Source organism: Miscanthus floridulus, chromosome 2, assembly GCF_019320115.1.
Source record: "Miscanthus floridulus cultivar M001 chromosome 2, ASM1932011v1, whole genome shotgun sequence".
In the NCBI taxonomy this organism is placed as follows: domain Eukaryota; kingdom Viridiplantae; phylum Streptophyta; class Magnoliopsida; order Poales; family Poaceae; genus Miscanthus; species Miscanthus floridulus.
In genome coordinates, this window is record NC_089581.1 from 172,754,541 (window position 1) to 172,776,099 (window position 21,559).

Consider the following 21,559-nt stretch of genomic DNA (forward strand, 5'->3'; position numbering starts at 1 on the left):
CGCCTCTCTTCCTCTCTTCCTCTCCCTCTCTCGCCCTAGGATAGCCGAGCTCCGCGCCGCCGCCGCCGCCCGCGCCCTTCCCCACCGGCCGCCCTCGCCCGCGTCGCGTTGCGCCCGCGCCCGCACCTGCACCGGTCCGCGCCGCGCCACCGCGCCAGCTCGCGCGCCCCGAGCCCCGCTGCTACCCCGAGGCCGCCCCGCGCCGCGCCCCAGCGGATGGCCCGAGCCCCGCCTTGCCGCCCTCCACCGCCGGCCTCGCCCTGCCTTGCTGCCCTCCACCACCGCCCTCGCCCGCGGCCGCCGTGCCTCCCGCGCCCGTCGAGCCGGACTCGCCGCGCGGAGCCCCAGGCATCCCGTGCCCGCCGCGCGCCACCGCTGTCGTCGGTCGCGCCACCGCCGACCCCGCCACCTGCAGCGTCCGGTCGTGCCACCGCCGGCCCGGATCGTCGGCATGACCCACGCCCTTCGTCCGCTGCGACTTCGTCGATGTCCGCGGATCAGTCGTTGGAAAGGTAAAAATTATGAATATGCAATGTACCTACTTAGTTGACATTTGTTATTTACTAGTAAATGTGATGACTCAGGTAGTTGATTTAGTTAGTGATCTAGTGAGATATATATGTTGATAGATAGAAACATAGATACATAGGTACATAGATATAGTTAGATAGCTACATAGATATGTAGTTACATATTTAGTTGCAGGGCAATACACTCAAATGCTCAGTTGAAGAGATTGAGCGCATTCGGTCGAGAGTCAGTGACGACTACATACTTGGCTTCCTGGACGTAAGATTAAAAATATTCTTTCAAACATATCATTAATATGTTAGATTCTTTCAGTTAACATAGTTTTGTACAACAAAGGCTGTCCCGTCATCTACGCCGTGCGGCTGGTCGTTGTGGTTGTAGGACAGACACGACGCAAAGATGTGTACGTTTCTTCCGCACGCAGAGGAGGCTTAGGTTCCTCTAGTCAAGCAGCTATAGAGGACATGGACAAGGACGAGGAAGACGACGACGACGTGGACAAGAGGCACGAGGAGCTTGGCCCCTCTCAGCTCCATGACGCTCCCTCGACTCATCCTACGCTGCCTCTAGGCACTAGGCGACGTCATCCGCGTGATCCTTACACTCCAGGTACGAGCGCTCTGGGTCACAAGGGTAAGGAAAAGAGTAGGAGGCAGTGAGGGATTTGGTACCTGTTAGTATGCACTATTATGGATTTTGTATTTACTTTTGTATAACTATTTGGGACTGTATGAACATTGTGGACTATTTGGACTGTGCAGAACATATTATGTTGGTTGTGATGTTTGTTGTGGTTGCATTTTGCTTCTTGGATGATGAAATGTTTGGAATATATAATGATGTCTCTGTTTGTAACTGTGGATGCTCACAAAACAAGAGAAACTCTTATGAAATTTTTTCGTGAAACATTATTCATACTACACTGCTACAAATGCACAAATATAGAACATAGATTAACTATAAATTTATTAGAACGTGTATAATCCAAACGTACCGTACATACGCTTTGTAGATGAATCTAGGATTACCAAGCAATAGTGAACGAATCTATGCTTTTTAGACAATAAAAATAGACTTTTCAGATACAAGGACAACAACGATTTATCACATCACTGACATAGTACCGGCATGCAAGGAAGCACAACTCCACTCTATCTCTACCATCCATCTTAGGACTATTTGATTCAAGGGCCGAGGTGAAGAGGCACACGGATCGCTGACATGGCACATTGAGATGCCTCTATTCCTCGTCTCAACCTATAAATAACCACTCACTCTCTCTCATTCACACACACAACAAGGAAGAAGAACACTCCTCAGTATTTTCTTTCATTGCAGTACCAATGTCTGCAGGGTCGTCCAGAGAAAGAGAAAAGGGGAAGAGAACTACCATTAGGTGGGAGGGTCCTCTTGGTCCCGATTTCTTTGAGGAAGCTCTTTATGAGAGGTTCCCAGTTGAGAGCAAAAGTGATTTTACCAAAGAGGCACCACTGAGAGAATACGATGAACGGAAAGAAGAGTGACCAAAATGCATGCATGGTGAGGACTGCCTAGTGCAGATGTTCACCGAGGGAATAGATGGAGGTCATCGTTTCTTCAAATGCCCGCGAGCATGGGTAATTGCTATTACTATTAGTTTCTTCAATATGTTCCTCTTGTATATAACTTATACGACATACTTATTGTAGTCTTCCTTGGCCGAAGACAACTGTGGGTTCAATAGGTAGGTCGATCCTCGACCTATTTATCCGCATGCGGAGTGCATCTACTACCTATAGGACAGTATCTTCGATCTAGAAAAGAAAGTTAGCAGCGGTTACAAGAACGATGGACATGACGACAACAACAATTGTGTCGATTCATAGGAGGCACTCTACAATAATCCATATTGCACCTGCCCTAACCACAAAAACAAGGGGCCTCCCCCGTCACCCCCGCCACCACCAACAACAACAACGGAAGGCTACTATGGAGAAGGTGCAACACAATTTGCTATGTTGCCACACTACTAGGACGACTTTATGTTATTCACATGCCACATCTATGTGCTTGTTGTTTGGTTTAATTACCTAAGGCATGTTAGGTTTAGTCGAATGAAACTCTGTACCTAGGTTCGGTATATGTTCTCACATGCCATTTCATTTGTTTCGTGTGTTGAATTATATAATGCCGTACGTCGTTAGGTTTTATTTGCAGCACGTGTTCATATTTCAATACGTCCATATCATTAAGCAGAATATTAAGACCATAAATAATAAAAATAACCACATAATTAAAAGTTCAATACTATGCCACATTACACAACATAATAATACTAGAAGTACGTGTCGACAGTAGACATAGGGGCAAATGCACTTCTAAATCCTCAGTCTGAAACGTACTGAGTAAGCAACTCATCATTCGAGTATCAGTCCTCTAGTATAACCCTGTTACCATGGCTAGGCTCACCTATATTGCTTTGACCTGCTTGTCGCCTGTAGTAAGCGGCCTCCGCTTCATCTGCGGCCGCTACGGCCTGAGTGAAGAACGCGTCGTCATCCTTCTTCGTCTGTAAGCTCGCCTCTGCTAGACCGATGAGCTCGCTCAGTCTGCCAGTGTCTTCCTCTGCCTGCTCCGTCTGCAACCCCGCCTCTGCTAGAGTGATGAGCTCGCTCAGTCTGCCAGTATCGTCCTTAGCCTCCTACGCCTGCAAGCCCGCCTCTGCTAGAGCAATGAGCTCACTGAGTATGCCAGTGTCGTCCTCATCCTCGTCTCCCTCATCAGACAACACAATCGATGATTCAATGGTGCGACCAACTCGTGATCTATGCTCATCTAACTTCTTCTCCTCATACCTTGCACGAGCCAGCTCTGCGGCATGTTCCTCGCTGCAACCAATCCCTTCATGTATAAAATGCAATAAGTTAGCAACGCGATTATATTACATTTAAAATCATACAACGAAAAAAATACTTTGAAGCACTCACTATCACATAATGCAACAACATACTCGTTCAAGACCTACATCTGTACTCTTGTCTCCTCCCTTGCCTCATTCCTTGCCCTCTCCTCCTCTAACGTCATCCATCTCTCTAATCCCCATTTGTTAAGCCCAACATCGATCGGGTTACGAATACCGCGTTGTCTAGTAAACTCACGCATCTTTTCTTTGTGATATTTAACGAATAGGTTGACGTAGTCAGGTCCATATCCCCTCTTTCGTGCAATTACTTGCCTCTTCTTCAGTTCATCCAAGAACTTAAGCTTGACAATCATAACATTCCCACCTGCATTTTCTAGTGCTCTGTTCAAACAGAAAATTCTATCATATATGTCTTAGCAAAAGAAACAAAATACGATTTCATGTTTACCACAAAAATAATCAACCTCATCATACTCAACCATATGGCCGCAATAATGGTCTATTCCAAGCTCTGAAGGGATTAGGCCATAGTTGGATTTAACACCACATTCGCACATGACAGGAGGTGCTTTGTAAATTACCCTTTCTTTCTTCTTTTCCTTAACCTTCCGCGGTTCTTCCAGCCATTGGTTCTTAGGATCATACAACCACTCCTTGAAACAACACTTTGCCATTGAAAATATCTAAATAAGGAGACATTAGTACATAAACACATATAGCTTAACATTTTAACACATACACACTTACTTCATGCTTGTTTGGACACACAAACTCCAACATATTCTCAGGGTTTATCATAGCTCGATCTCCATAATCACACAGAGAAGGTTTCTCGAGTCGTCTAACTACGACTAGGTGCTTCTACTTAGCCGTCATTGGCGGAGGGTTAGGGGGGTGGAACTCACCGCTTGAAGTGCTCACGTGGATGTCTCCCTCTAAACCAATCGTCGAAAAGAAGGTACCTAGGATCAAACTTGTCTGCACCGTCGATCCACTGAAAGAAAAAAGTACCTCTCATGGTCCTACACAACGAGATTCCAACATAATATTAGTAGCATACTTACACAAATAAAGAAAAATGATAGTGGAAATAATTTCTTACATTAAAACGACTGCATGTGTAGAAGCAACGCGTCGCTGTGTCTGGATGTTTCGATTGAAAAACATGGTCCGAGAAACCACAGTCACAGTTAGGGACAAGGAGGTCGGGAGGGACGAGGGCATCTTTGCTAGACGCGTCGGGGTACATTTCTTGTATCTAACAAAATGGATGTAATTTAACAAACATAAATCAAAACATCACAAATAAATGTCAATGAGAACCATAACTACAATACAACCAATTTCTTTCTAAGAACCCAAAGCAGTTAAGATTAAACCATAAACCTAGGGTTCCCCATTTGATGCACAACAATAAACCCATAACATAACTACATGCGTCTAGGTTTACTAGCTTTTTCACGCGGACATCATCCTATGGTTGTATAATACATATATTGATGGATACAGAGTGAGGATACCTTGCTCTCGAAGATCTACAGATCAAATCAAAGTTTCTAAGGTCTAATATGTCGATTCGTGAGGTAGGGTGAAGTGGACAGAGAAAAAACCCGAAAGGAAGGAGAAAGAAAAGAAAGAACGCTCGGACAGGAAGGTTGACCGGGGTTAAATGGCAGTGAGCTCGGCGCCAGAGTGACTGTCGCCGAGATCAATGCCATGTCATCTACCGTGCCCAGGATCTCGGCACCAGAAACGCTGGCGCCGAGACGTGTTAGCTCGGCGCCATGAGGGTCCATTTTCTGAATTCTTGTGGTCAGGGGTCTATTTGTGAGAAACTTAAAAAAAAAGATCAAAATATAAAAAATTCGGCCAGGGGGACTAAACAAATGCGGAGATTCCATTCCATTCGTAGGCCGCCGTGCTCCGCTACTTCCAGGATGCCTCGATGGATCGCTCAAGTCACCCGCCCAGCCGGCCAGCCCAGGCCATGCCCATGCGGCCATTGCCGAACCAACGGCAGTCATTGCCAAGGAATAATTGTCGCTCGATCAGGTTGCGCAGCAGGGATCGGACACGCTCGCCCCGGCCCACCGCGGCAGGATAATTCATTCTCGTCAGGAATAATTAGCCGAGCTCCTAGTCGTAGTAGCTCCACACACACACGGCCACTGGCGCCTCCAAGTTGGGCATGTGCTGCTCCGTGCTGCTGCTGTGACTTTTGTGAGCTACCAGCCGACGACGACGGCCGCGCGTCCGCGCGCCTTGGGTTTCTTATAAGCCCAAGGGTTTGTGAGCATTTATATTACTTAGAAGAGCGGGAGGAGTTTATAGTTGTCTTGATTGACTCTTGAGTGGCGGCATCTGATCTGGGAGATAAGAGAGAGTTGGGCCGGGCGGCATGGAGCTTGACGAGGAGACGTTCTTGGACGAGCTCATGTCGCTGCGGCGGGAGGCGGCGGCGTCCGCGCCGTGGCAACAAGCTGCTGCCTGTAGTGCCTACCCGGGCGGAGGCGGCGCCACGATGATGAGCGACCTCCTCTTCTTCGGCGGGACGACGGAGGGCGCCGCCGCGGACGCCACCAGCATGGACCTCTCGCCGTTCCACCAGGACCCGCTGCAGGCGGCCCCGCACCCGCACGAGGAGTTCAACTTCGACTGCCTGAGCGAGGTCTGCAACCCGTACAGGATCGGCGGCGTCGGCGTTCCGCGGGACGAGGCCGCAGTGGTGCCCGGACCCGGACAGGCGCTCGCTGCTCTCCACGACGCCATGGTGGAGGAGGAGACGAGCGGTGACCTGGACCTGCAGGGGCAGCACTATGGAGGTGGCGGTGGCGCCTCCCCGACGTTCGTGTTCGGCGGAGGCGCCGGCGAGAGCTCCGAGATGCCCATCGTCAGGAGTGTCGGCGGCCCCCACCCCCACCACAGGAGCAAGCTCCACGGCGCGCCGTCCAAGAATCTCATGGCCGAGAGGCGGCGGAGGAAGCGCCTCAACGACCGCCTCTCCATGCTCCGCTCCATTGTTCCCAAGATCAGCAAGGTATCGTCTGCCTTTAATTTGCGATTAATCCCAATAAGGTATGTGATCGACTGAGCTTGCTAAAACCGATCGATCGGTCATGCATGCTCCATCATCAGATGGACAGGACATCCATTCTTGGGGACACCATTGACTATGTGAAGGAGCTGACGGAGCGGATCAAAGTCCTCGAGGAGGAGATCGGCGCCTCCCCGGAGGACCTGGACCTTCTCAACACCTTGAAAGATTCGTCCACCTGCAGCAACGAGATGATGGTAAGGAACTCCACCAAGGTACGCACCTCCACATTCACATGCATACATGCACTACTCTATAGCTAGCTTAACTGTAGCGCACAGCACGCAGTACCTGATCGATGAACTAGCAGCTACTCCGTAGTGATTTTTGACCTATGTGCGTGGGTGCGCACATGCAGTTCGACGTCGAGAAGCGGGGAAACGGGAGCACGAGGATCGAGATCTGCTGCCCGACAAACCCCGGGGTGCTGCTGTCCACGGTAAGCGCGCTGGAGGTGCTCGGGCTGGAGATCGAGCAGTGCGTCGTGAGCTGCTTCAGCGACTTTGCCATGCAGGCCTCTTGCTCGCAAGTGAGTACGTGATTAAGGGATCGATTCTTTTGACTCTGAAAATTGTTCAATGCCGCCGTCTTAAATCTTCCAGGAGATGGTAGTTTATGGCCTAATGTAATGGGGAACACATAAATACGTTATTCCAATTTCTTAGGTATATAGGTTGTTAGATACTAGAATCCATGAACAATATGTTCAGCTGCTAGAACATGAAGAAACATGAAATAAAACAGCTATAGTAGGAATTAAGCATCCACAACGCGTGGCCGAAGAGGGCCAGTTGTTCAATGCCCTTATTAGTAATCTCTGCCTGTATGTATGCATTACAAGGATTTGTTACCAATTTGTGGTAGGGGGACGGCCGGAAGAGACAAGTTATGAGCACCGACGAGATAAAGCAGGCATTGTTTACGAGTGCTGGCTATGGAGGGAGGTGCCTCTAGCTAGCAAGCAGCTCCAAACCAATCCAGCAAATATAAAGCTAGTAAGTTGCACGATTGTTATTGTTGTTGATGCTTTTCTTCATTGATATTATTCCATGGCTTTGCTCCATGAATTAGTATAGAGCTAGCTAGTGTGCTAGTAGTATGCATGGGGTACCTGAATCCCAGCAGCAAATTAAAGATTTGTTGCTCAGGTATTGTAAGTTGATCATTTCTTGCGGTTTGTATCATTGGATCATGGTGTGTGTATGCGGATTGATATATTGTGGTGTACCCGCGGCATGGGTTAAATTCCAAGAAGCAGATTGTTTCTTCTGTGAGTTTAGCTGTGTTTTTGTTCTTTTCCTTCCAGGAAACGGTTCATACAGTTCTTACTTGTCCTTGAGCTACCATATATATATATGCTCATACAGAGGGAACAGTAGTGTATGATTGTTTTATTCCCTTTGCTTGTGGGTTTTGATCGTGGCCTAAACTTGAAAGTACGTACCATAATAATGGGTAAAGAACAAGGAGAATTAATTGAAAGGCGATTTTTGTTCCCTGTTAGCTGATCGATCAGTGACATGCATGCAACGCCTCTGAACAGGAGCAGGAGCCAGTAGTATATATGTATGCATTTTAGTATACGCTCACTGCTGCTTACGGAACGACTCGTTATTTTATGGTCTATCTAAACGTTAAAAGCCATGAAAAGTACATTTATACATGAGAATATGTACGATTGATCAGAGCCAAGTCTGTACGACGAGAATTATTCCTTTTTTCGAACTCTGAACGCACATATATTAGTTCCTTTTGCCTTTCAAGTTTCATGCTTGGAACGTAGGAATTTCATAGGAAATCCTACAGAAATTTTCACATAAAAAATGTAAGGAGCGTGAAAATTTCCCGCGTTCCAAAGGGGCCTCAATGGCCTAAATTTACCATATGCTTTCTCCTGATAACTACTGTTCCTTCTATATGAGTACCTGATCGTTTTAATGTCCAATCTGGGAACTATATATGGAAGTTTGTAATGCCAGAAGGTACCCCAAAAAAATACGAGAAGTATAAAAAATCGGATATCTTCTTACTCCATTCCAAAATGCAAGTTCTTTTATATTGACAATATATATATATATATATATATATATATATATATATATATATATATATATATATATATAGACACACACACACACACACACAATCAAGTATCAACACATATTTTGAGGTGAATTTAGTTAAACTAATTTAATATATTGTAGATATTGGTGCAATTTTTTATTAAACTTGGTCAAAATTAGAAAATGTTAAACTTTGGTAAAATTATAATGACTTAATTTTGGAGTTGAGGGTGTAGTTATGTGATTTGATTTTGATATTACCTCATGATGCCTCCAAATTATAATGTCGTCCATGTTAAAGTGTAATTTCTGCTGAAACTCCTCGAAGCCACGTGTGTCATGGGATGCAACCCAAAAAGATGCAAGATAGATGAAATCGCAAAGGTCATCCAGGAACTTGCGCGGGCTATCTAAACGGACACACAAAATGAAAGAGAAATCTGAATAAGTATAAGCTAGGACATTAACAAATTAAAAGATGCAAACGGATCAGATATCGACGAATATCGTTGATATATCATATTTGTCTTCACATTTTTTTTCAGATTCAGATCGTACATAGATAGATACAAATATGAATACCGCCTATGTGAGCCTATTGTTCTACTCGCAATGGTCTGTCTTTAAGCACTAGACATTGCCTCTGTCGCTGGTTCGTCATCGTTTTTGCTCTAGTAGCGGATGTTTTGCCGCTATCGTTTCCTCCCTTGGCGGATACTTGACTGTCATTGGATTCTCTGGCGGATACTTTGCCGCCGCCTTCGCTGGTTTCCTCTCTGGTAGATGCCTTGCTGTCGAGAGTGTGCGCGCGGGCCATTTCGTGCTGCGGTTGCTTTGTCGTAATGGGTGTGTTTGCTTCTTCCCCGGTGGATGCTTGACGCCGGTGGATTTCCTGGCGGATGCTTTGCCGCCATGGCTACATTGGTGGATGCTTTGCCGCCGGTGCTGCTGGATGCTTGTTTGTCTGCTCTGGGTGGATACTTTGCCACAAAGGCATTGTCTTTTGTGTATGTAACCATTATGTTGTTGTATTATTTTCTGGAGGCTCTATTGGTATGTTTTAGGTGTTGAGGGTAGTCGCTCTCTTTCCTTCTTTTTCTGTAGTTAAGTTTTATTTCTGGTCGTCACTCACCACTAGCTTGGTGGTTTATAATTTGTGCTATGTTTTCTCGTAGCTGCGTCGTGTAATTCTTCTTAATGAAAAACGGGCTATATTCCCGGTCACAGAAAAAAATGGTCTCAATTACGGTTACGGGTAACATGCGTAGAATATGGGATGAATCAGGTGCGGATAATTTTCAAGATACTGTGTAAAAACAACATTCCTAGGAGTACATGTTAAGCGTCTTGTAATAATTCAAACACTCCACTGGTCCAAATTTAAAATAGATTATCCTTTTTTGCGAGTAAAAAAATATAAAATATAATATAAAAAATATAGATTATCCTTGAAAAGGTAAATTAACAATACACATGATATACTAATTACTGCATCACAGGCTCACATTGGTATAGTATAGCATACCCAAACTGTACCAAATCTTATTGATAAAAGCCGGATACGGTAAATCCCTTCTCGAAAAATAGTATACCAAACTAATATGCTTAAAGAAACAAGTTATCAATAGATGATACACTAGTGGTCGACACGCCTGGTACAGGGTGCACATGGTGCTCGGGTCAGTGGCTCCCGAATCTTAAATTAGTTGAAGTCAGAAATAGCTAAGGAGCTAATCTACCCTAACCTATAATACATCAGTTAAAATAAATTTACAGTCACATAATAAATGCCTACTTCACAGTCATGACCTATGTTACATCCACACATATAAATATACATAGAAAATATAACACCATAAAAATAGATGCACCAGATTATCTCTTAGCCATTATCTCTCATTACTCGTCCAAATTCGACGGCTCATGTTTAATGTGTCTACGCTCCGTCACCCTCCCGCGGACCTCCCACGCCGCATGTGCCTGCAGGTCAAGCCCGCGTTGATTTCGGACGCCCGCGCCTAGCAGCCACGGTTGGATGCTCAGATTCTCTTTTTTCCGTCTATTCTTCACTCGAGTGTGTGGAGAGAAACTGATCCGACCGCCGGCGGCGCGACGACGCCGCTACAGGGAAGCGGTGGCAAGGGGCGGGCTGTCTCTGCGCTGGGCGAGGCCGCGGCGGGGCGCACGGTGGCCTAGGTGCCGTTGCCTGGCGAGGCGCGAAGCTGGACGAGGCCTGCCGCGATGAATCTTCTGCGCTCCCCAGCGTCAGGTTCGGGACGTCGTCGGCCAGATAAATCTGCCCCCAGGAACGGTGGTTGTGGCGGTGGTGATCCAAGGCCTGAGCCCCCGGCGGCGCCGTGGCCAGGCCTATGCACACGGTAGCCTGCGCCCACGGCGGACCCTGGCGGCGGTGACATGGCCAGGCCCACGCGCACGGCGGACCATGGCGGCGGTTCAGCTTCATCCGCAGTCCACCCCTGCTCTCCAACGTGACGTGGCTCCGCAGATCAAGCACAGTCACGCAGCTCGTCACTGGCACCAACAGGCAGACGTGTGCATCTCTCATCCTCCTTCCCTTCTCCTCCTCCTTCTCCTACCCTTCTTACTATGGTTGAATTCATTGGTCATGTGCTGGATCTGCAACACGAGTGTATTATAATATGTGCTTGTTAAGTGTTCGATGGTATTCTGCTGAGAAGAGGCCTAGGTCCAATGCTGTGTGCATCTTGGAGGTACGAGATGTAGAATTTGGTCTCTTGATTGCCTGTAGTTGATTTTTAGAATTGAATACTCATGCAGATGACTATTTGTTGAATAAACTAACCATATTTGTTATGTACAGATTACAACTCATCCATGTATTTATGTGCTTGATACACCTGGAATTTTTGTGCCAAGCATACAAGATATGGTCTAAAGCTTGCTTTGACAGGTAATATTTTAGTTCAATTCAATGAAGTAAACTGGCATACTTGTTCTTTCTGCAAATTCTTGGTACTAATGGTGCTGTTTTAAGCTCTATATCTTCTCCCTACCTTGATTATTACAAATCAGAGATCGAGAAAATTGGGAAAGAAGTAAGTTGTAGTTTCTGCACAACTAGATTGTTAGCTCTTGCATCTATGCTTTAGCGTATACTTTACATCGTTTATTTTGATAGGGCTGAATGCTGATATTGTGTTTCTAAAATTCTTTAGTGTTTATATATGCCGGTATAAACAGAACGTGAAGCCCTGCAAGTGATGATAATTTCTCTAGAAACTTCTAACTGAAGTCACCTAGGTAAGAACAACCTTCAAGCTCGAATCTAAATTAAGTAGGGGGCATTATAGCAACAAAGTTAGAACTATAATTTTTACCCATACAAATTTGCAATACAAACTAATGTTTAGTCATAAAAAAAGATATATCCTTTTGCTTGTCAAGGAAAGTAGTATTATCTTTGACGATAAATTTTATTGATAAATTGTGTGTTAAAACAATTTTAGCATTTTTTAAAAAGCAGTTAGCTTTGGAGAAAAAGATCAAATAGTTTTTGTAAATGGTCCTATGTATCCTTTTCCTGTAGATGAAGCATATGTGTTGCTATTACTTTCTCAGTGTTCAGTGTTCATTCTTCTTTAGATTTACGTGGGTTTATTTGTGAAATTTGGTGACTTCTGAAAGTTTTTTTTGGAATTCAAAGAGGTTGGTTGAGTTTTGGTTTTCAAAATAATTTCATTTTACTCTAGAATGCAACATGATATTACTATTTCTTTGAACTTCACTAAACTTCTAGTAAAGGGGCCATTGAAAAAACAGGAGACATATAAGAGTAGCTGAAGGATTATGAACAAAAGCAATTCTGCTACTTGTTCATTTAGACATCAGCTTAGAAAACTTGAAATTTTATTCTCTTTTTGATCTCTATCTTCACTTTTGGATCTGTTGAGGTAAGTCACCTCAAATTTGATAGGTTTAGTCAAGAACTTGCAAATATTCTTCTCATGTTTCCTATCTTGGAGCTTGGTTAAATTTCTTTATCTGATTAAAGCATACATTTACTGATATAATTTTGGCGACCAATAGGTGTTGGCTGCAACGCAAATGCCTCGGGAGGCTGCTGGATGGTTATAGGGCATAGCAGATGCTGTTAGAAAATTTATATGGGTACCTGAGGTAATAATTATGTCTAGGGACCCCCTTAGTACCCTTATCAAATGTACAGCTCGAAGAGCACACTTCTTATTAATGGAAGCGTAAATTTCTCTTTATAGTTTTTATCACCAAATTAATTGTGTAAGTATTGTTTCCCTTAGCGTTAGCACGGGCAATATACTTGCTTAGTTAGAGCACCGGCTAAGAAACAATACATCTATTTAGCTCTCTGTTTGGAGGAACTAGAGCTAAAAAATAATTGACTGATAATTAACCATATATCCTCCTTCCATCCAAAAAGAATGCAATTTTCCAAGAAAGTCAAACAATTTAATATTTAACTAAATCTATATGAAAAATACTAACTATATGAATAATACCAAATAAATACTAGTAGACTAGTTATGAGATATATTTTCATGGCAAACCTACTTGAAGATTTAAATGGTGATACTTTTTCTTGATTAAAAAAACTACGACAGGGATAATAAGTTTAATTTAAGAACGTATATTATACTCCTACAAAAGTAATGACCCAGTCGCTTTAATTAATAATAATATACAAATAGCTCTCTGTATGTTGTTTCTTTGTTTTTTGGCAAAAAAGAGAGAGAGGGAGAAGTCGCCACGATCTTTTCTTTAGAGGAAAGAAAAAAGTCCACATACCTCTCTCAACTTTTGCGAAAGTATGCTTTTCCTCCCTGAACTCTAAAACCGGATAAACCACCTCCCTGAACTTTTTAAAACCGTTCGTTTTACCTCTCTAACCGGTTATAATCGATTTTCAAAGGTGGTTTTGTATTTTTCTTTTTTATTTATTTTGGGTGAATCTTTGAAAAATTATAGTAAATCATAGAAAAAATCATAAAATGAAAAATCTAATTTTTTTGGACTCCACATGAGTAGATCTACATAGTAAATATATAATATTGTATGCTTTAGTACAATTTTTTTTGTTGTTGTAGCTTTAGATTTATGTTTTTGTGTAATTAATTCATAGATGCAATTTGTATGACCCAATTGTGATGAAATTTTAATGGTGGGCTAATTATTGTATGTTGAAACTATAATAAAAATTTCATACTCATTGGATCATGTATAACTTAGTGATCGGATCATGTATAACCTCACTGTTCGGCAGCGATGCGTCCCGGAATTTTTTGGCAAAAAAAGAAAAAGAGAGGGAGAAGGCCGTACCATCTTTTTTAGAGGAAAACTCGTCTGCTCTAAGCCCAGACCTCCTTTTCGGGCCCCAGCATGCTAATCTTGGCCCATGTAGAAAACACGCTACTGCGTGGTCCGAATATCCGGCCCAGGCATGAACGGTCGGCTACACCGGCCAATCCTCCTCTCAAGTCTCGACGCGGCACGGCCTCAGAGGACGGCGCGCCGGCGCGGGACGACGCCATGACGCCGCCCTCCATCTTTCACCACCACCACCTCCTCGTCCTCCTCCCCCTCCCCTCCGCTTCCCCGACCCAAATTCTAAACCCATTCGCCACCTCGTCCCGTCGCCTCAACCATCAACTCCCAAAACCTATAGTCCTATCCCTACCCTCGCGGCCAGTCATCTCCTCCGCCTTCGCTGTCGCCGCCGTTGGCGATGACGAGGATGTTGTCGTCGGGGATTGCCTCGTGTTCGACGATGACGCTTTCGAGGAACCGGACCTGGACCTCCCCTCGTCTCCGCTGCCGCGGGCTAGCGCCTCCCGCCACGGCCGGAGGGCGGAGGCCGGCGAGGGCGAGAGCCTGGTGCCGGAGAGGTGGAGGGATGCCGAGGAGGAGATCAACCTGACGAAGAAGGAGAAGCGCCGCATCGCTCACGGGCTACGATTCGGGAGCCGCCTCGAGCGGCGGGCGCCCCCGGCCGTTGCCGCCCCTGATGAATTCCGCGCGTACCGCAAGGGGATGCTGAGCGCGGAGCGTGACCATGTTGCTCATGTATACCGCGGGCCGCTGGAGAGGGCTCTTCCGCCGGAGGTGGAGGAACCTCCACCGCCAGAGCCTGGGACGCGTGTGGCCCCGAGGAATCCGAGGATGGGGATAGATGTTGGCAGCCTTGAGGATATTGATGAGTTTTTTAGAAGTCGGGAGTATGTTCAGGATGAGATGGAGGACAGCAAGAGCCCCAAGGGTGAGTTCTGATTTACATACAGAAGAAATGCTTCAGTGACTACATTTTTGTTAGAATAGTGACTGTAGTTGATTACTCATATGTTCTGGAAATGGACGATTTGTTTGTGTCCATGTGTGTTTCGGAGATTTGCTCTGCATGAACAGTGAGACTGTGCGAACCAAGGGTAGCCATTGCAGCATTTTTGTGTTTAGATTTTACAACAACTGGACTAGTTTAAACCTGTATAATTGTAATAATATCGAAAGTCAAAACTCATTATATCTACCAATGGCACTGCAATAGATATGGATCATGACCGTTCATGTGCTTATGTCAAACACAATGCCGATGTTATGGGTGCCATCAGCAGTGATGTAAAGTAGAATGTGTGCTTTTACTCCTATTGCCACGTTTTATTATATCACCCCAACTGGCTTTGACCAAACTACAGCAATCGATGCCCAAACAGATATTAACAATAACGGGGTGCACATTTTATTGCCTTGGTAAACTTGGTAGTCATGTTAGCTTCTCTTGCTACATAAGGATGACTGATTGTTAGACAATGTTGCTTTTATGAAAGAATGCACGGACTGCTGTTTGGCAAGTTGGATGAAATAGCAATTTAGTTTAGAGTGACTGTTCTTCATCTTGCATCATTCTTTTGTTTATTTTTTATTCTGCATAATGACATTTTCTTTTATACTTCAGGCCGTCAGAAGTTGTTCTCAAATGAGGAGAAGGTTCTTCTGAACAAGCGAGTGCCTGATCTGGAAGCTGCTACTTCTGTAAGCAATCTGTGTTCAGAGCAATTCAGTTGTTGTTGAGTCATTAATAACTTCCTGTAGGAGCTACTTTCTGAAGCACGAGAACCATAGAGATTTTTCTACTCAAACCTTCTAAGATGTGTGGAAATTCTGCCTCTTCACTTGTCTATGATGATCTTTGTTATTTCAAGTTTAGTTTCCGGTGTAATGCGAGTATCTATTCCTTGCAGAGTAAATGGCTTCCGCTTCACACCCTTGCTGCATCTGGAGATTTCTATCTATTGGATAGTCTTTTAAAACATAATGTGGACATAAATGCGCTTGATAAGGTAATTGCCACTGCCTGACTATAAAATAGCTATATGGCTTCTTTGTTTTTTAGATCATTATTTTTTATTGGACCTTTTGCTGGTTTCCTTAGGATGGCTTGCCAGCGATTCACAAAGCAATTCTTTCAAAGAAGGCTGCTATTATCAACTATCTCTTAAGGAACTCAGCAAATCCATTCATCCAAGATAAAGTGAGTACAAACCTGGTTTAGCATGCTTGTAAACAGTTTGTACAGAGCCTAACGCAAACAATGTTATCTGGGCCTGTCTTCATTATTTTAGGTTCCTTGGTGCCTTGTAAACAGTTTGTACAGAGTCTAATGCATTTGCCTCATTTAATCATCTTTACTGTGATGAAGTGTCATGCTCCTGAATTTTCTAGTTTGATGCAGTATTATATGTGAGGTTTATTTTTCTTGTGACTTGTGGTGATACAGGATGGTGCGACTCTAATGCATTATGCTGTCCAAACAGCATGTAGTCAGACCATAAAGACACTTTCACTGTACAATGTTGACATCAACCGTCCAGATTATGTATGTTTAAGTTCTGCAATTTCCTTGCTTTATTTTCTCTTCCGTTGGTTGGACTTAACACGTAGCTCGATCACGTTGCAGTATGGATGGACACCTTTGCATCTTGCTGTACAAACACAGAGGACTGACATTGTGAAGCTACTTTTAATAAAGGGCGCTGATAGAACTCTTAAAACCCAAGTAAGTAAAGTGAATATTCTAAAAGTTCTCAAATGATTCAGTAAGAACGCATTTGTGGATTATTCTCTAAGAACACATCTATGGATTGACTGAATGGTTTGCTTTGAAATATTCCTCTAATAATCACATGATATCATGTTGTCATTCATTCTTCTCAATTCTCATTGTGTTTTTCCATAGCATTTTTGGATGCATTTATGGCAGTCTTATGTCCTGTATTCTTCTGAGAACAAGTGTTCTGTTGCTAAACGATGAATAATTTGTCGGTGAACTCCTTTCAGGATGGATTGACCCCGTTGGAGTTGTGCCTCCGGTTGGGTCATGATGTGCGGACGTATGAGCTTATCAAACTACTTAAAAGCTTCCAGAGACAAAAGCAGCATGATTTAGTTTAGCAACTGGAGGGTGTGACCCTCTTGGAGTCATTGAGGTTCATGACATCTTGGCCTGCTGGGAGGCTAGTTTTCAATGTACCATTCATGGAATTGCTCTGAATTCGAGATAGGTAGAGGTCAACTTCATTGTTTCTGTATCATTTCTGATATTTCATTGTCCTGAACCCTGAAGTGACTGAGTCAATTGGTTTCAGGAAATAGTTTACCCTGGAACTGGAAGCAAATGAGCAAAACCAGGTTACAGTCAAAGCCATGAGAATGGGATGAAGAAACCTTTCCCTAGGTTGCTGCTCTACAATTATTAGAGGTGAGGCATATGTTATCAGATTAGAATTGCTCTCTCTTATCCTTTTGTCTCATTGAATCCGTGTTTGGGAGAGCCCATTGATCCTGGCCCAGCCCATGTGGCACGTGGACTGGACTGGGCTAGGAATTTGAACTAAATTTCTGGCCCACCAACGCAATGGGTCAGGATTGCACCATCCCAAACAGGCCATTAGGTGAGCAGTTCCTCTTATACTTACACATAGATATGCAAAAAACCAGGAGTTGTACTTATCTTCTTTCCATATAATTTGTTGTGATGGATTGGGAAACTCTATTATCAAATATTGCATGCATGGTTTTTGTGTTTGGCATTCTTTTTTTTGTTTGATACTGTTTAGGTATTGTCCATGTTTCATAGATTGGAGTAGCTGACTTTGGCACTTTTCAGTTGTCACCTGGAAACAGGGCCCGTTAAAAATCGAGCTTAATATGCTATTAATTCTTATTCCACTAACCTATCAGCTGCTGATAATTCAGCTCAGATATGTTTGGAAACCTTGATCATAAACGAACAAGGACGAGGATTCTATGCACTCTTGTCCATATGCCCGATGCAACTTCTTTTGCCTTTAGGCTCACATCTGGCAAGCTAAGCCATGCCAATTCTGTTATCTTATACTAACAGCCTGTTCGTTTGGTCGTATTTGGCTTATAAGCCATGGCTTATCAGCCAACGAACAATATTTTTCTCTCACACCAAACCAGCCAACACTACTTTCAGCCATGGCTTATAAGCCAAATCAGCCCAAACGAATAGGGCGTAAGTGTTCCTGGACCATTCTTTCTTCGGTCCCTGGGTGTGCCCATCTCAGCCTTTATGGGCAATTATACGCACCAACAAAATTCCAGTTGTACCGATCTTCTGAGTAACCAATGCCCAGGATCTTACTGCCGTACCCACAACGACCTTCCTTCACCCTTGCTTTCTCCACACTCCATGATCCTCCCTGGGTGGCCTTGAATGGCCTGTGTTTGCACGTCAAACGTTCCAGAGCACAGACCTGAAGTAGCAGTATGTTCAAATTAAATCATCAAAGTGCGGTAGTTGTCGCAGAACCGACCAATTTATAAGAATACAAGTATAATGGCAATCCGTAAGCGGTCGCACTGTCATACTTGAACCCATATAAACCCGGTAGTCCGTCGAGTACCACGACGGGTCTCGATAAACGATTTACAACAACCAAGATCGTACAAGATTCAACATGCATGCCACATATTACCTAAAGTTCACAGATACTTTTCATCATCAGAGTACGAATAAAAGTTATTACAAAACAAGTTTGATAAACAAAGCGGAAGCAAATGAGTTCGAGATAAAGTTTTCCAACATAGTTTAATACGGTGCCAAACCAGATCACGGTCCACAAAAGCAAAGATAGGAATTACTAAGGAAGCCTGCCCACGGCTTACTCCTCATCCACAGCGGGATAGAAGCAACTCTTGCAATAACCATGATACACAGTGCCATCTGCAACAATGGGAAAATAAACCCTAAGTACGAGAAGGTACTCAGCTAGACTTACCCGTCATGAACTAGAAATAAAATGACTCCAAGGATTATGCAAGGCTGTATAAGTGGACGGAACTTGACAACATTTTTGCGAAAAAGGCAATTAATCTTTGTACACTTGTGATTCCTTTATCAAGTTAATTATAACTATCCATTTCTAGATTAGCAACTATCCTGTGCCAAACAGGTGGTATATTATTTAGAATCATACAATAGTAACCATAGCAAGTATTGTAATTCCATATTCATCTGAACCATCATGTTTCATAACACAGTTACTACGATGTTGGAGCTAGCCAAGTTTCTCACTATCCGGGAGAGACGGCGATTCGAATCGATTTCAACCAGCTGGGAATTTATTCCTAACACAAACCCAGATCTATCAGCCACGATAGTCTTAGGTCACCTTTGGTACAACTCCGGTACACATTTCGCGGGTTCGTACTGCGCCGCACAATCTGGAACACCAGATGCCAGGATGCTCAGGCCAAGCCTGCCCTTGGGCTCAGTCTGATCGTTCCCCGGAAGGAGCGCACAACAGAACGATTCCCGGCCTGAGTTGAATTACTCGGCTTCGCGGTCGGAACGAGTTATCCGGCCAGCTAAGTGAGAGGCATGCGTTCAATCTTGTTAGAAGTTCCAACAACGGTACGGTCCTTGATCGACACAGACGGGGATAGATCCACACCCAAGACCTCCATGCCTTGTTGCTTTTCTATCGATATCCCGCCCGGTCTCCATTTACATTAACCATGGTTCTTTTCCACGATAACCAATATAACCAAACGTGCTCCGGTATCCACCTATATCTCGCAGGTGACAGGAAATCACTCGACTTCTACCGGTCTAAGCATGGCTAAGCATATATTCGATCATGGACCTATACCGGTTAAAGGTGTAATTTCTGGACAAGGAATGTACATGCATCAAGTGGTTTCATTCAACTCTTATAACCTAATGCATCAATCATAAATACGTAAGTAAACAGTTGTAAATTACTGGGAGACTTATAATGCTCCGGGGCTTGCCTCGCAGAAAGGAAGTAGGACGATGGTCAGGGCACTCCAGAAGCTCTTCAGGGTTCTGCTCCACGCCTTCGGGAGCTGCGGCTTGCGGATCCTCCTGCGGGTTTTCTTCCTCTGCTTCTTCGAATTCTAGTAATGTGATCGCTTCCTCCGATCCTAGATGCATGAGTATGGTATGAGTATTACGAATGCATAATGTTAACATGTGCATCGCGTTGTTTGAGTAGGTGTATATCTCTTCTCGCTTACTACTTAACTACTTCTACAATACATCGACTATGCCATAAACAGTATCTACTTGTTTCACTCATAACTGGAGTTCTACAAATCCGAAAACAGTGATCTTGGACTTTCTGGAAAGCTTAACAAATTCTCTACAACTTTGTTATTAACCATTTTTACAGTACACATCAGTTTCAACATGTAACTCATCACACTCTAGAATCAGTCCGGAAATGTTTTAACATGCAATATAAAGTAAGAATATTTCTACATCAGGTAATCATTCAAAATTTGACAACATATAACCTACCAACAGTGTAAGCATACCAAATACAGTTAAGATGATATAATGGCAAAGCCCAAACTATTTATTAAATTGCCTTTATTATTTTATTTAGATATCTAGGTTAAATAATTAACATATATCAAATGTACTTCATAAATTCCCAAAAATTTACAGTGCCTTACTAATGCTATAAAAGGACTACTATAAAAATTTCATGTCATTTTACTAAGTAGAACATCCTATACAAAAATGATAAGGAAGCAAGGCTTGAAATAGCATAAATGGAAAATCCTATTGAAAAGTGTCAAGCAACAGATTTCTTATTTTTCTTAACATCCATATGGTACTAGTATCACCTCCAATAAATTTCATGAATTTTGGACTTATAATTAATTTATAAAAATTCATGCAAGGATTAACTATTTATAAAAGAAAAATCTATAACTATAGATCTACACATGCACTGGTTCTCAAATTTTTATCCAAGCTCAGGTATGACAAGAATAGCCTACCACAAAAATTTCATAATTTTTGGAGCACAGGAACTCTAGATATAAAATAAACAAATTTGAATGCATTCAAAAGCACATTTGAAATCCCTATTTAAATTTCCAGAAATTTCTACTGTTGAAGCCAAGAACATATTTTTACTAAATACTACACTTCCTAAGCAACACAATCATATTTATTTCACAATTTTTGGAGCTAGCAAACTGGAGATACAAATTTCACAAAACAAATCAAAAACTGGATTCAAAATGAGTTAGCCCTCTCTACTGCTGTCGCTGACAGGTGGGACCCGCTGGTCAGGGGACCCCACATGTCATCGACCCGAAGCAGGGCAGGCGGTGCTGTACGCTGCTGGCGCGGTCAGAGCTCGCCGACGGCGAGGTTGCCGGCGGTGAGGTCTTCACTACACCAACCACTGAGTAGCGCGCGTCAAACGACCTAGGTGGTGGCGGGTGAGGGTGGGTGGAGCATGCTCGTCGTCGGTGATGGCGGCACGGCGGCGCTGCTCGACGTTGTGCCGGCCATCTCCGGCCACGGGAAAGCCCGGCGAGGCGCGCAATGGTACCACGGTGACCTAGCGACTCTATTTCAACAATAAAAGCTCCACATAAAGCTCCGACGACTCT

General features: G+C 43.8%; 2 protein-coding genes across 4 annotated transcripts; both read left to right on the top strand.

Moving 5' to 3' along the window:
* The first annotated feature begins 5,577 nt into the window (after window positions 1–5,577).
* Window positions 5,578–7,796, top strand: LOC136540695 (transcription factor BHLH3-like). 3 transcript variants are annotated; one of them, XM_066532708.1, is made up of 4 exons: window positions 5,578–6,470; window positions 6,569–6,724; window positions 6,886–7,060; window positions 7,392–7,796. In XM_066532708.1, the coding sequence occupies exons 1-4, from the start codon at window positions 5,832–5,834 to the stop codon at window positions 7,565–7,567; spliced, it is 1,146 nt and encodes a 381-aa protein (XP_066388805.1). In that variant the 5' UTR covers window positions 5,578–5,831; the 3' UTR covers window positions 7,568–7,796. The 3 variants fall into 3 exon arrangements, with proteins under 3 accessions (XP_066388805.1, XP_066388804.1, XP_066388806.1); XM_066532707.1 differs by having other exon boundaries at window positions 5,580–6,470; window positions 6,569–6,742; XM_066532709.1 differs by having other exon boundaries at window positions 5,582–6,470; window positions 6,569–6,742; window positions 6,886–7,056.
* Window positions 7,797–14,045: 6,249 nt separating this feature from the next.
* On the top strand, window positions 14,046–17,684 carry LOC136540696 (ankyrin repeat domain-containing protein, chloroplastic-like). Its single transcript, XM_066532710.1, is given in 9 exon segments — window positions 14,046–14,076; window positions 14,079–14,861; window positions 15,555–15,631; window positions 15,841–15,939; window positions 16,032–16,130; window positions 16,377–16,475; window positions 16,557–16,655; window positions 16,937–17,160; window positions 17,245–17,684. Coding segments are annotated over 8 exon segments (1,401 nt in total). The 3' UTR covers window positions 17,051–17,160; window positions 17,245–17,684.
* Window positions 17,685–21,559: the final 3,875 nt, after the last annotated feature.